General features: G+C 33.3%; 4 protein-coding genes across 11 annotated transcripts in view; 2 read left to right on the plus strand and 2 right to left on the minus strand.

Moving 5' to 3' along the window:
* Window positions 1-14,003, plus strand: part of LOC145965159 (traB domain-containing protein) — a 15,373-nt gene continuing 1,370 nt past the window's right edge. The window contains exons 1-8 of one of the 4 annotated variants that reach the window (XM_083088534.1): window positions 1-140; window positions 522-859; window positions 1,270-1,463; window positions 1,605-1,719; window positions 1,807-1,943; window positions 2,015-2,427; window positions 2,653-2,812; window positions 8,853-8,996. In XM_083088534.1, the coding sequence (XP_082944660.1) occupies window positions 529-859; window positions 1,270-1,463; window positions 1,605-1,719; window positions 1,807-1,943; window positions 2,015-2,427; window positions 2,653-2,812; window positions 8,853-8,981 (1,479 nt within the window). In that variant the 5' untranslated portion in view covers window positions 1-140; window positions 522-528 and the 3' untranslated portion in view covers window positions 8,982-8,996. The other 3 variants (XM_083088535.1, XM_083088537.1, XM_083088536.1) reach the window with 3 other exon arrangements.
* LOC145965170 (histone-lysine N-methyltransferase SETMAR) lies at window positions 2,830-4,274 on the plus strand. The gene has a single exon (XM_083088553.1). It carries the CDS (start codon window positions 2,986-2,988, stop codon window positions 3,763-3,765), a length of 780 nt encoding a protein of 259 aa, XP_082944679.1. The 5' UTR covers window positions 2,830-2,985; the 3' UTR covers window positions 3,766-4,274.
* Cchl (Cytochrome c heme lyase) lies at window positions 5,785-8,850 on the minus strand. Of its 4 annotated transcripts, none has more exons than XM_083088545.1 (5): window positions 8,587-8,850; window positions 8,434-8,500; window positions 7,917-8,145; window positions 7,457-7,815; window positions 5,785-7,379 (listed from the first exon to the last, which is right to left on the minus strand). In XM_083088545.1, the coding sequence occupies exons 1-5, from the start codon at window positions 8,723-8,725 to the stop codon at window positions 7,145-7,147; spliced, it is 1,029 nt and encodes a 342-aa protein (XP_082944671.1). In that variant the 5' UTR covers window positions 8,726-8,850; the 3' UTR covers window positions 5,785-7,144. The 4 variants fall into 4 exon arrangements, with proteins under 4 accessions (XP_082944671.1, XP_082944674.1, XP_082944673.1 ...); XM_083088548.1 differs by lacking the exon at window positions 8,434-8,500 and adding an exon at window positions 8,273-8,433 and having other exon boundaries at window positions 8,587-8,673; XM_083088546.1 differs by having other exon boundaries at window positions 5,786-7,379; window positions 8,582-8,664.
* LOC145965154 (uncharacterized) overlaps window positions 10,207-14,003 on the minus strand; it is a 23,291-nt gene continuing 19,494 nt past the window's right edge. For both annotated transcript variants that reach the window (XM_083088526.1, XM_083088525.1), the window contains exons 2-4: window positions 13,375-13,561; window positions 11,676-13,118; window positions 10,207-11,407 (exon numbers count right to left, since the gene is read on the minus strand). In XM_083088526.1, coding sequence (XP_082944652.1) covers window positions 11,110-11,407; window positions 11,676-13,118; window positions 13,375-13,561 — 1,928 coding nt within the window. In that variant the 3' untranslated portion in view covers window positions 10,207-11,109. The remainder of the gene's footprint in view (window positions 11,408-11,675; window positions 13,119-13,374; window positions 13,562-14,003) is intronic.

Genomic DNA, 14,003 nt, shown 5'->3' on the forward strand with positions numbered 1-14,003 from the left:
AGTAACGAATGACAGATCATATATATATATATAACATATATAACGTAAGCATATGGCAGCATATGTGGCACACTTGACATTTGCCTCGATGTGTATTTTCGCACATACGTTAGACATTTCTTTAAATTTTTAGTGACTGTGTAAGTTTTTCGTACGGTGAATTATCACGATTCACTTGAAACGAGTTAAATCGCGGACCCTATTGTTGCGATGCGAACATTTTTTTTATATTTGTAAACGTGTCAAGTATTTTGCAAGGTTAGAAATATGTAGCAACGTGTACTGATTACTTCGAATTATTACATGTAACCGCAATAGGATTTCATTCTTAGGGGATGCTCCTTATTTTAGGAAAATAAAGATATATAAAATAAAAATATTTTAAATTACTTCCGTTTTTATACCATTAATCGTATAATTGTTTATTGATAGTTTGTTGGTGTAAGTTTTCTATTATTATAGAATTCGAGGATATTTTTTTTGAGAATGGATAAATTACAGCAAAATATATGGGTTTTTAGGAAAAAAATGGCATCCAATTCTGGATCTAAATCTGATCACCATGCTGGTGGTGATCAACAGGAGAGGGATATTCTATTACCATCTGTAGAAGCTAAACACTATGACTTAATCAATGAGAGAGGCGATTACAACACGTCGACTAAATCAACCGCACACGATATTACAAAGGAATTAATTGCCAGAGAATCCGAGCACAACATTGTTCAGAATTCTGAACCAGCAACGCAGTCTTCGTACACATTATCGACAATAATGAGCACAGAGGATAGTTATGACGATGACAGCAAGATGAGAAGTGCGGAATCTTCTGATAGCGAAATTCTTTTAATTGACGAAGGTTAGATGCACTGTATTGTATCTTATATTGCAATGAAACAAACATGTTTTGCTATAAACATGTTTATTTAATATTTTTGTTTGCTAAAAAGAAGCATATTTGATTACAATATTAGTTGTGAATGACGTTCTGAAGCAGTTAATATTCTAAGGCTTCACATCTATATACAAGATCTTTTTAATCTAATAAGTTAAATTAGCCATTGTTACTGCTATAAGATAAACTATCTTTGAACCAGTATATTAGTGCTTTCAAAAAAATGTCAATAATAAAAAAACGATATGGATATAAAAAAAAGGTTTTAAAGTTTGAAGGTACTGCTTTTTTTATTTTAATTTAATTTAACTTATGAGATTTAGGTATATATTGGCCATGTACTTATAATGTAGAAAATATTGGGTATAATGTAGATTCAGATATCCAGAATAAAAAGCATAGTGTTGGCGATGCAGTGAGTGATCTATCAAGAGGACAATATGAGGATTTTAGTATTGATGAAAAATTGCCGGAAACCGTGACGTTATTAACAACATCGGACGGAGGAAAATTGTACTTAGTAGGAACAGCACATTTTAGTGTTGAAAGTCAAAATGATGTGTCAAAGGTAACTAACTATATTATTCACACACACACACACACATATTTAATAATTTTTATAATAAAATTATTCTCTTGATTTCAAGAGAGTAATTTTATTATAAAAATTTAACATAACTCACTTTATTAAAAATATTTTTTTCCTCAGGTCATACAAGCTGTACAACCTCACATAGTTGTAGTCGAATTATGCAGAGCCAGAGTTGGTATACTACAACTTGATGAAGAAGTTATGTTTCGTTATGCCAAGGATATTGATTATAGTGAGTTTTTATATTTTTATAATTTTTTATATCCAGTGTGTGCCTTTGTGTTATTAAATTGTCTCGTGTTATTTAATCTGTTTACAGGAGTTATGATGGATACTATTAAAAAAGAAGGGCTTTATAATGGTTTATTACATATTCTATTGCTGAGAATGGCGACACATGTTGCCAAGCAGCTGGGTATGCCACCCGGTGGTGAATTCCGGAGGGCATTTGAAGAGGTTAGCGTGTGCACATAATAGAAGTGGCATTATACAATGATGATCGATTTAATTTATTACGATTTTTTCAGGCAAAAAAGGTGCCCAATTGTATCGTTCATCTGGCCGATCGACCAATTAATATAACAATGCAACGTGCGATACGATCATTATCTTGGTGGCAGACTATAAAACTGGGATGGCATCTGGCAACAATGAAGGATCCCATTACTCAGGAGGACGTCGAGCTTTGTAAACAACGATCGATGTTGGATGAGATGATCGCCAGCATGAAGGAACAATTCCCGGTATTGGGAGAAGTGCTCGTCAAAGAAAGAGATATTTATTTGACGAACTCTCTGCAACTAGCCTGCTTGCCTCATCGTACTGCTTATCATACTTTCGAGCCGGCGCGAGTTGTAGGAATCGTTGGCTTAGGACATACACCTGGTATTATCGAGAATTGGGGTAAAGTCAAGTCCACCGATATACCACCTATCATGAGGTAAATATGAGACATGGAGAATAACACAAATAGTTTTTATTATATAGAGGATGTTCCCATGTAAAATAAAAATATTTATGGATTCGTGCGTCTTCTTTTTCATCAGTACGATTCACGTGAAAAAAATAGGGACGGTAAAGTTTGACTAAAATATTTTAGAAACCCTCTATATATTAAAATAATGTAAAATCGTTTCGTGTCAATTCACTATTCCATTTTTCGCAGAATACCACCACCGTCGTTGTCGGGTAAAATCCTAAAGCTGACCATCAAGGCATCCGTACTTGGTGCTGTAATATATATAAGTTACAAAATCGTAGCAGCAACGGTACCTGCTGCTACCACTTTCCAAACTATCAAGTCATCGGTCGAGGGACTTTTAAAGGTTGGTGCCACACGATAGGATTACGCATTCGAGTTCTCGTTTACTCTATATTCTAAGAAGAAAAGTGTCTTCTTTTTCATATCATAAAACAATTATTTTCTCTTTATCTCTTGTGCTGCCTTTGTCTCTGAAAGAGTCTCTCGGACTTGCTTTTGGGCTTTTTTTATTGACACATGATTGCGGTAAGCATGGAGGCAACTGCTTCCACTGACGAATACGAACACAATGTAACGGACGTTATGTATGTAATAAATAATATTCCGGGGCCCGGAGTAGACGTAGCGGACTTTGAAGCGGAATACGTCGTGGGTTGTTCCTGCGCGGTTGAATGTGATAATTGTTCGTGTACTCGTGGTTCCGTTAATTATGTCAATGCTCGAATTATCGACGAGAAATTAGCTGGTCCGGTATTCGAGTGCAACCCTCATTGTAAATGTGGACCAAATTGCGGAAATAGATTAGTACAGAACGGTCCGTTAAATTGTTTGATTGTGAAAGAAGTCACCGGCAAAGGTCTCGGTCTATTCACAACTAAATCAATCAAAAAAGGTCAATTCATCTGCGAATACGCTGGTGAAATAATCGGTCTGCAAGAGGCGCGACGTAGAATTGAAGCCAATAAAAGGCATAATACAATGAATTATGTTCTCGTAGTGAGAGAACACATTGGTGATCGTATTATTGTCACTTGTATAGATCCAAAATATTTTGGTAACATTGGACGTTATGCTAATCACAGCTGCGATCCTACATCTAGCCTTGTCCCGGTCAGAGTAGAAAGTATCGTGCCTCGATTAGGCTTGTTTGCATCTAGGAATATAGAGAACGATGAAGAAGTGACTTTTGATTATGCTGGTGGTGTAATGGCTAATTCCGTCCATTATCTCAGTGATACTCCTTGTCTTTGTGGTTCTAACAATTGTTTCCATTATTTACCACACAATCGAATTTGACAGTATAAAGTATTCTTGTACGATATTATAATAGTGACAAAGAAATTAGATTAAAAATGTTCAAAATTTAAATATCACAGATTTCATCTAAACTGATTGCGTAAATTAGAAAAAGTTGTATCTTGAAACTTGATATTGTAAAAATCAAAACATTGCAAATCATTATAAACTTGAATTTTTAAAAATATATGTATTTAACTAATAAATATAAAATGTATATATCTGATATAATATATATATATATACAGGGTGACCCATTTTAACTTAGGCAGCCAAATAACTCGAAAAATAAGCAAGATAGAGAAAAATGTTTTAGACAAAAGTTGTATGGTTTCGAGGGGGCCGTAAGATGGTATCATTGGTTTGACCTTGAAGAGTCATTTGAAGGTCACGTGAAGGTCACTTCAATTTTTTTAAATGGAATACCCTATATATTTTTGTACATTCTTGTAGCTTATTTCGAGAGCTTTCCAAAACACTATAATTAAGTACCTTTCCGTTAAGTACTTTTTGAGTTATGATGCTTGAAATAATTTCTTAATTTTACATAAACCGTAAAATATCTTGTAAAATATTCATTTTTCGATTATCTTACCTTAATACTTTTATGTACAAAATAATGAGAGGAATCAATTGGTGTAAAGAAAACACATAGTTGTTTTTAAGAAAAAATATGGAATTGTTAATTGCAAATTACATATTTTTTCTTCGAAACAACTATGTGTTTTCTTTACACCAATTGATTCCTCTCATTATTTTGTACATAAAACTATTAAGGTAAGGTAATCGAAAAATGAATATTTTACAAGATATTTTACGGTTTATGTAAAATTAAGAAATTATTTCAAGCCTCATAACTCAAAAAGTACTTAACGAAAATGTACTTAATTATAGTGTTTTGGAAAGCTCTCGAGATGAGCTACAAGAATGTACAAAAATATATAGGATGTTCCATTTAAAAAAATTGAAGTGACCTTCACGTGACCTTCAAATGACTCTTCAAGGTCAAACCAATGATACCATCTTATGGCCCCCTCGAAACCATACAACTTTTGTCTAAAACATTTTTCTCTATCTTGCTTATTTTTCGAGTTATTTGGCTGCCTAAGTTAAAATGGGTCACCCTGTATATACATACTCATTTAGATCTTCTACAATAATCGATGTGCATTATAAATTATACTTACTTCTATACAGTTATGTATATAATATTTTAATATTTGGATGTATTAGACAATATATCCAACTATAAAATAATTATGCTTGTATCAAAATATAAGTAATTGAGAAAAAGATTGTAGAAGAATAACATGGCAAATTTGGGAATTCATCGAAACAAATGACTTAAAAATTATTTCACCAAACAAATATATCAAATATTGTTATTGTATTTTTATTCTAAAGATAGATTGCTCATATGGCTAATGATGACTTGGACTTTTTACAACGATTAGCTTTTTATATTTGACTCCATGGTCTTCTCATTCATTGCTGAAATTACATAAATTTTTTATCCTATAAGATATATAAAGGTTTAATTTGAATTGTTAAATTGTTAAAATCTGTAAATGTTGTAAAAGATAACTGAAACTATATGTTGACAATAAAATGATGTACAGTGTATAATATTGAAAATATTTTTCTTTTATAATTCTGTTCAAGATATGCGATTATACGAAATAATTTGATATAAAAGATAATTAAGATAAAGAGATATTAAAGAGATAATAGATAAAGAGATATTTAATTTTTTTAACAGATTTATTGTTTACATTTTTAATATATTTATAACAAAGTCAATCATTAAAAAAAATTTTTTTTATAAGGATTTTTGTTTAATAAGGGAAAACAATTATTAATTTTTAATAAAATAGTCATAGATGTAAAATTGAAGGAATGCGCTTATAGAGAATTAATTGTCATCTATGAGATAAAATTTATATATATATATATATATATATATATATATATATATATATATATATATATATATATAATTTCATTGCCGATATTTGAAATAATAAAAAGTGACTAATATATTACAAATATATAACAATAAGTTTGTTAAGTAATAACATACTTTTGTAAATTCTAATGTCATCTTTTTTTTTTGAAAAATATCTATTTGGCGATCGCACTACATTCAACAATAATACCAGTTTTTAAAAACTTGTCAACACTAGCATTCATTTGATATGGTTAAATATAATGATAGAGCTGTCCAAGATATAAGATGGTGATTGCAGAAATTTCATTGGAATTCTTTTTGTATTGTTTTTTTTAGAAGGATTTTGTGCGCAATATTTTGAATATTCTCTCTTCTATTAGGAGTATTAAGGTATTTTTAAGATGTCTTTATTAGAAATGTTATGTATAGTTTATAGTTTATATATTTACTAGAAATGTAGTTTATATCGATAATTCTTTAAATTTTCGTACTATTCGTATTTATAATATACATTTTCATTTTTCTTTAATTCATTTCAGAATCGCATGTCAGAATCGCTTTTTTCGCGCTGTTGCTTTTGTAATTATGCAAAGTCTTATTAATAGTACAATTACTTGCTAATGATGATGAGAGATGACTAATGATTTGACTAACAAGACATTTTTTCCTTTGCATGACATTAGAAAGATATAGATTTGCAAAGTCAAAATCGAGATCAATAAATGAATAATTTGACATTTCTTTCTTATCAGTCCATACAAGATTATTTTGCAATTAAACAGTCATTGTATTAGCAGCTTTAGAAGAATATATATATATATATACATGAATTATTCAAAAACCTAGCTTTAGCTAGGTCCTAAGTAGACAGTTCAACGTTAATGTTGGCAGTAAGTTTTCAAATTTTATTATAATGTTGATAAGAGATAATTCTTAAAATCACAAAATTAAGTACTTGCATGATTTTATGTATAAAATAGTTAAAGTTAATGTTTAATGTTAGGTAATTAAAGTTGAACATTTTTTTGTTCACTACAAACTTGCAAACACAATTGTTTTTAGCTGTATAAAATTATTTCTGGCAATTATTTTTTGCTTGACATACAATATAATCAATTTTAATTTGATTTATATATAATGGATGAGAAAAAGGTATTTGTACATTTGTAAGATATTTAAAAAATTTATTTACTTCGTAGTGTACAAATACTTTTCTAATCCACTTTACATTTAATGATGTAAAAAGTGCTGCAAAAAATCCTTTTTGCAAATTAAATATCAAATTTATATTTATGATACCTTATATTAGAAACTTATATTGTACATATTATAATCTCTTGATGCATGACTATTACATAATCATTAAGGCATTAATTATCATTTCAATAAAAGTTTCTCAGACTAATATATCTTATATTAGCGCTAAATCAATTAATGTGTGACAGTTGATACTGATTCATTATTAGACTGGTACCTCCAACGCCACCACGTTACTTTCATCCGATCCCAAATATTTTCCCACGAATCCATTGCGGGTCTCACATCGAGTAACGCAAATGTGTATTTTTCATTAATTTTGCCGCCGTCATAATAGTCGATAATATATCTTACGTCTTTACCGCAACGATCTATAATCCAGTCATGTCGATCGAATGGCAATTCATATCTGAAAGAACAATATATTTTATATACAAAGATGATGTGTATATATAGCGAGTTAAAGTTTATGGGATAACAACGCACCCCATCCAATGGCGAATACGCGCACGTGGAGAATATTTCGACGCTTTTCCACCGAAACTACGCAATTTCGGATTACCACACTCTCGCGCGTGAAGAGCTTCCCATTTAAGGACCTCTTGCCATGCCTGTTCATTGTTTGCATTATGAATTTTTATTATATCATCCATATCTTTTGAAGATATATCATCACTCTTCCATCGCCATCCCTTTCTCAACATAGCATTCCAAAACATTTGTTGAGAGGGATATACCCAAAATTCTCCCTCTTTCCCAGATGCTTTAGGTATAGATGAAACCTGTCTAGCAGTTGGCAAGAGAAATGGCTGGTCTGGTGCAGGTTGTTGATTTGCTGGTGGCATCTATAATTATGTTTGTTCATTTATGATTCAAAAACAATGTTATACAATTAAATATAATATGTATTTGTTAACTAGCAAAGTTAATTTTGTATCATACACACCATGTTTAATGGATTTATTTCGCTTTCATCCATTTTGTCTATTGGACATTCGCTGACATAATTTATAGTATTTAATTGACCTGACTTATGCATGGGACATTCCGATGGTGGTTCACCTTGATATTTCTTTGTCCTATGGGATTCCGGCTTAACGATTTGTTGAGATATTGGTACTATCACATCAGCAGCTGACACAGATGCCGTGGTAACAGCGTTGCCCATGATTACACTTATAATGAAAAGAAAAAAGGATAAAAATTAAAATGCATAAAAATAGTTACAAAGAAAGTAACTAGCGATAATTAAAATAAGATCAATCGGGAAAATTTCAAAAGTTTAATTTTGGGCGAAGTAACCTTTAAATCTAACGAAGAGATTATGCAATAGTTTATATCCTTCGATGTCAAATAGAAGAATCGAGATACTTAAAAATCTATATCTATGGAATGTGGCGGGATATCGCCCGTGATTTCTGTCAGGATTACTAAGAATTTTCAGTGAACTTTTCCAAACTTACCTGTTACGGTAGATGCAATGTGAGATTTCAGAAATTTGATTTCTCCTTCTATTTCGTACTTTACTTACTAAGAGACGGATTATTATATAATTCAAAAAGTAAACAGCTGAGAGAGATCTCAACGTGAATCATATATATAATTATATACAATACATGTCGAAGAAAATTGAAACATCTGAGTTCTGAATATCCGAATTCTCTTCTCAAGCGCAGCCGACACGTTTTGAAGTAATTGACTGCATCGATAAGAATGGCAGACGAGTAGAGATGATTGATGCATTCTTGCCTCCATGCATAGCGATTACTTGGAATTTTATTAGCAAATATTTATTCTTAATTTGCAAAAATATTAATATATATATTTGAATCCGATTTTTACGATATCTTCATTTTGAAATCTAATTTCTGTTTTGAAACAGAAGAAGAAATTCCATTTATCGATCGATTTCATGGTTGATAAAGAAGGTAAGCATCGGACCTCTAGAAATTCGTTAACGAACAGACGTCGTCAAGACGTCACGATGATTGGTCGTCTAATAAGTGGATAAAAACCGGACTAACCAATCAGCGCGCGCATCAAACGAGACGTCACGCGCAGCGCTTGCGCAGGCGCGATGATTGGCCAGCCTGATTTTTGTAGAGCCCTGAAGTCGGCGCCGACATTCAAGTGACGCGACGCGAATTCGAATCGTTTCCAGAATAATTATTGCTACGTAAAAATGGATTTCGTGCTTTATACGTTATCTCGCGAGTGTCTTATAAAATATCGAACGCATCAACTATTGTGTACAATCGTTATCTGTTATTGTTTATTGATATCGCGCGCGATTAATTTCAATATCCGCTTTCGCGTTTTCGGGATCGATCGACGTCGTCTTCGCGTGTATTTCAACTTGCTATTTTCTCGCCGAAAAATGCATCCAAAGTGTAAAATCATCAGGTATGTATGCTTGTACATATAATTAATTATCCTAGGCAAATATCTTGAAAAGAATATGGAAGAAAAAGTTTCAAACAAAAAAGTTATTTGGTTCGAAAAAGGAAAAAAGATAGGAATATTAGTTTGACCTTGGGTGTATGTACGAAGGTCAATCCTATTTCAAAATTTTTTCCCATATCTTTTATATTTTTCGAGATATTTGTCTGAGATAATTAAAATGGGACACCCTGTATATTGTTTTATAATTATTCATCGAGTGTATGTATATATAAAATATATATTTGCAATATGTATGAATATATAAGAAATGCTACTATTTTTGAAAATTTTAATATTAATAGATATAATCTCGATATATAGAAAATAATAGCTTTCATCTCACTAATAATTTGCTGATATTTGAGAATTAATGTTTTATAATGTGCACATATAAACTTTATCATATACTTTATTATAGGGTATTCTATATAAGTAGGATATAGACCAATATTACCATATTCCTTGTAAAAAAATAAGCATTTTTTTAGGAAATCTTTCCGCAAATGCATTGTTTTCGAAATATCTCATTTTTAATATACTATTAATATACTATTATCTAATATACCATATTTTTTAATACACTAGTATACAATATATTTGGTTGTTGATTTTTCATATAAATAATTCCTGCAGTGTACAAAATGACTTGCAAACGAAATTTTTTCAGAGAAAAAAGATGCTAATTTTTTACAAGGAATATGTTAGTATCATCTGTAACTTAATTATATATGACACCCTGTGTAATAAAAGAAAAAAATGCATATATAAGAATGAGGAACAATGAAGCGTATTATTTAATGCTTTTTTTAATTAAAATACTTGCAATATATACACTTAGTACATACACTTTAGGACGCAGATAATAAAACAATCTTAAATCTGAACACGTTTCGCGAGATTTTGTCGACGTGCGTACAAAATTATGCGAAAAAGATTTAATAATTTGACAAAAATAATCAAACTTTGCACTCTATGATATCAATATACAATAAGCAATTATTAATAACTGGCCATCTTTCGAAACTTTTTCCCTCACGTTATAAATTAGAAGGAAAGAGATTAAACGAAACATTTTGCTAACACTTTTCAGAATTTCATAGTTATCTATCATATCGACACTTAATGTCATATGAATTAAGCGTCTCACATATAAAATATGTATAAAAAATTATCCTAAAATACTGAACTACACAAAATTATGTATGTTAATAACGCCGGAAGAGCTGTAACATTTATACGAATTCAAATAAATCCTTCGTACTTTTGCATGATTATTCTTAACTGAATTTGTTAATGACTGGCCTCTACAAATGATAAGTAAATTTTTCTGTCGATCTATAACGCGAAAGATTCTTATTTCTTCAGTATCTGAGAACAGATATTTTAGATACACTAAAGTCGATTAGCTTGCTTTTATCTTCATGCAATTTTGACGATATTATTAAGTACGAAATTGATTCAAAATGCAAACACAAGTATTTCAAGAAATGTACCTCAAAAATATTTAAAAATGATACATCTGGCCAGAAATACACAGGTATTTTGCCGCAGGGAAAATACAGCTACAGATATACCGAAAAAGTGTACCCAGCTCCAAAAGGAGGTACATTTCTTGCAATCTCAATATATCACTAGTCTCCTTACATCATTAGTCTCGTCTCTAAAAAATTCGACGCGTTATACGATAGGAAGTTGCTTTAATTCCTCGTGATTTTTGTCGATTCCTTGTTGCTAGTGACGTGCTCAAGATCGACTCCATCGTACTCCAGACCGCCAGTATTGTCATAATACGCATAATCGTAGTCGTTCTTCTTGCCCGATTTCGGCCGCGCTGTCGTGCTACTGCTGCTGCTGGGTAATCTGGTCGTCGACGAAAATGGTCTCGCGGATCCACTGACGTAGGTGATGCCACGTGGCGTCGTTGTCGGTTGACCGGCTTTCTGAGCACTGGAGCTGAAGCTGTTCGGATTGTAAGTGGTAGCACTAGAAGGTCGCCTGCAACGAAAAAAAAAACATTGATTAATTTCTTCTTCAAGAGTATCCTCTAAACGAGAACAAAAAGTTGGTCGAAGAAATATCGTGAAGAAGTAAATTTTCCGCAGGCTCTCCAAAATCTGCTCGCAGTGTATTCCTTGCACTTTTGATAAAATTATCTAATATTTTAATTTTTGCAATTTTTTTCATGAAATCACGTATTCTAAGAAGATTGAAGATGAATTTGAACAATATCACATCTTCCTCTTTTAAATGAATCGAAATCTACCTTGGTACTGGTGTAGTTCTTGGTGACTCAGCGAGATGGTTGATGCTTGCGGGACTGAAGCCGATTCCGACAGAGGATCTCGCGAGATCGAAGCTACCTGTGCTGGTCTCGATGTAATACGACTTGCCGCCGCTCGCTCCGTCATAATTATTATATTGAGTCGCCTTTTTTGGCGTCTTCGTACTGTCGTAATACTGCGTAGAAGGCTTGATTGCTTGGTTGGTACTTTTATCGTAGTACTGACTGTTTTCGTTGGTCCGCAAAGCGGTTTGCGCGGCCGTATTATCCCCGTTCGCGTACTTTTTCGTCGCTGGGCTATAAGTGGTAGGCGCGTAACTGTTGCTCGCAAAATTATTGGCAAAATACTTCGCGGTGGTCTGAGGAACATCTTGTCTAGTAGACGTAACTGATCTATACTGGCCATTGTTGTTGTAATGATTATCGTAAACGGTAGACGCGGATGTAGTAGATGGATAGGCAACGTTACTGGTTCCTCGCTGGATGTTGTTATAGCTTCTCTGTTGATAATTGCTGTAATCGTTAGTCTGTTGGTAGTTGGTGCTCGGTTGAACAGTGGTAGTAGACTGCGGGAATTGATAGTTGGTTTGATAATTGGCCTTCGGGCTGTAGCTGCTCGGTCTCAGGGTTGTAACTTGGAAGGAACCGCTGACGGTGTTCTGTTGGTTGTAATTGGGGTTGAAGGCATTATAGACATTCGTGTTGTAGACATTATGCGGGGGCGTCGTTCTAACAGTCGTACTGGGTGATGATTGGTAATTATTGTACGCGTCCTGATAGGTCGTGCTAGGTCGATACGTCGAGGACGACGGTACATTGTACCTCTGAGCGTTCTGATTTCGGTTGTAGTTCTCCTGTAGCGGTCGGACGGTGGTCGACGAGACTACGTACGTCGTGGATCGTTGATTATACGCGTTGCCGTTGTAATAATTGCCGTTGTAGCTGTGCTGACTGGGAGCTGGTGCCGCCGTAGTAGTCGTCGTCGACGAATAGCTATTGTACGGCTGCTTCCTGCTGACCTTCCTGACGCCACCAACCTTCTTCTTGGTGTCTTGATTCACATCTTCCTTGTACGACTTCTCGGTCTCGTATTCGTCCTCGTTATTGTTTTTGTTGTAAAAGGTGCCGCTACTGCTACCTCGCAGTACGTCGCGATTGTTGTTGTAGTTGGACGAAGACACTCGATTCAACGCGTTAGCGGAGGATCGGACCGCGTCACTGGTCTCGCTGCGTTGGAGGTGATCCTGGGGCTCGGCGTCGCTACGAATATTATCGTAGTGCACGGACTCGAGACCGGAACCGATTCTATACAAATCGAAGTTGTCGCTGGCATAATAGAGGGTCGCAGCTTCGCAATCCACGTCGTACCAGTCCGCACAGGTCTGGCTCTCCTGATCGAAGGCGGTATCGTTGGGACATAGGAATCTAAATGAAAGATTAATTAGATAATCGTTCATCTCTATAAACTCGATTATATTAAATCTTACAATTAATTTTAAATTTAAAATCATGCAATTAATTTTAAATTTAAAATCATACATGTATAACTTAATATTTTTTTTAAATATATATATTTATTATCTGACGCGTCTATAAATATTTACTCGTAAGTAGTTATAAAAATTGAAGAGAATTTATTTATATTACTCATAGAAAAGATTTTGCAACGTGTAAGACTCACTTATAGTCTTGAATGCTGCCAGCCACAGAGACGCAGACGTGAAAGACTTGGCAGTCGGTCTCAGGGTCCGCGTAATAGCTACCAACGATTTTGTTGCGACAGGAGAAGGAAGTTTCCGGCATATATTGCTGGGAGTATCTCGGCGGTGGCCGTTGGAGGCCTAGTACGCAACTCCATAATATTCCCACTGAAACATAAAGCCGAAAGTGTGTCGCAAACATTTTTATATACCTAAAATATAAATATAGCACGCACGACACTCTGTCATATAAATAATATCTATTGCTCATCATTTCCTGCAAGAGGAAAATTTTTCGTTTCAAAATTTTGTCGATAGAAAATTTGACAAGCACGAAATAATTGCATTTTATAAATATACAAAAAGAAAAACGGTAAAAAAATGGCAAAATTTTAATCCACCATGCTAAACATTTGCTTGTATCTAGAGATGAATTCTGAAAATTGAATAATAATAATTCCATTAAAAAAAGATTAACGATTGAATAATTATCAATATAATGGGATGCATATTAAAATCGAATACATGATCGTGTTGATATGATTTTTCGAGTTTGCGATTTTTTTGTATTAAAATCATTTTCATCTACGAAATCTGCGTAAAGGAATCC

Source organism: Camponotus vicinus, unplaced genomic scaffold (genome assembly GCF_025532165.1).
Source record: "Camponotus vicinus isolate PSW18456_S1 unplaced genomic scaffold, iyCamVici1.0 SCAF_14, whole genome shotgun sequence".
Taxonomy (NCBI): Eukaryota; Metazoa; Arthropoda; class Insecta; order Hymenoptera; family Formicidae; genus Camponotus; species Camponotus vicinus.

Excerpts from the sequence above, each read along its gene's own strand:
- LOC145965170 (XM_083088553.1), top strand. The coding sequence starts at position 2,986 with ATGATTGCGGTAAGCATGGAGGCAACTGCTTCCACTGACGAATACGAA.
- Cchl (XM_083088545.1), bottom strand. The coding sequence starts at position 8,725 with ATGGAGGCAAGAATGCATCAATCATCTCTACTCGTCTGCCATTCTTAT. Across the intron at positions 8,501-8,586 it reads GTTTCAATTTTCTTCGACAT|TAAGTAAAGTACGAAATAGA; the intron begins GTATTGTATATA and ends TCCGTCTCTTAG. Across the intron at positions 8,146-8,433 it reads CATTGCATCTACCGTAACAG|TGTAATCATGGGCAACGCTG; the intron begins GTAAGTTTGGAA and ends TTTCATTATAAG.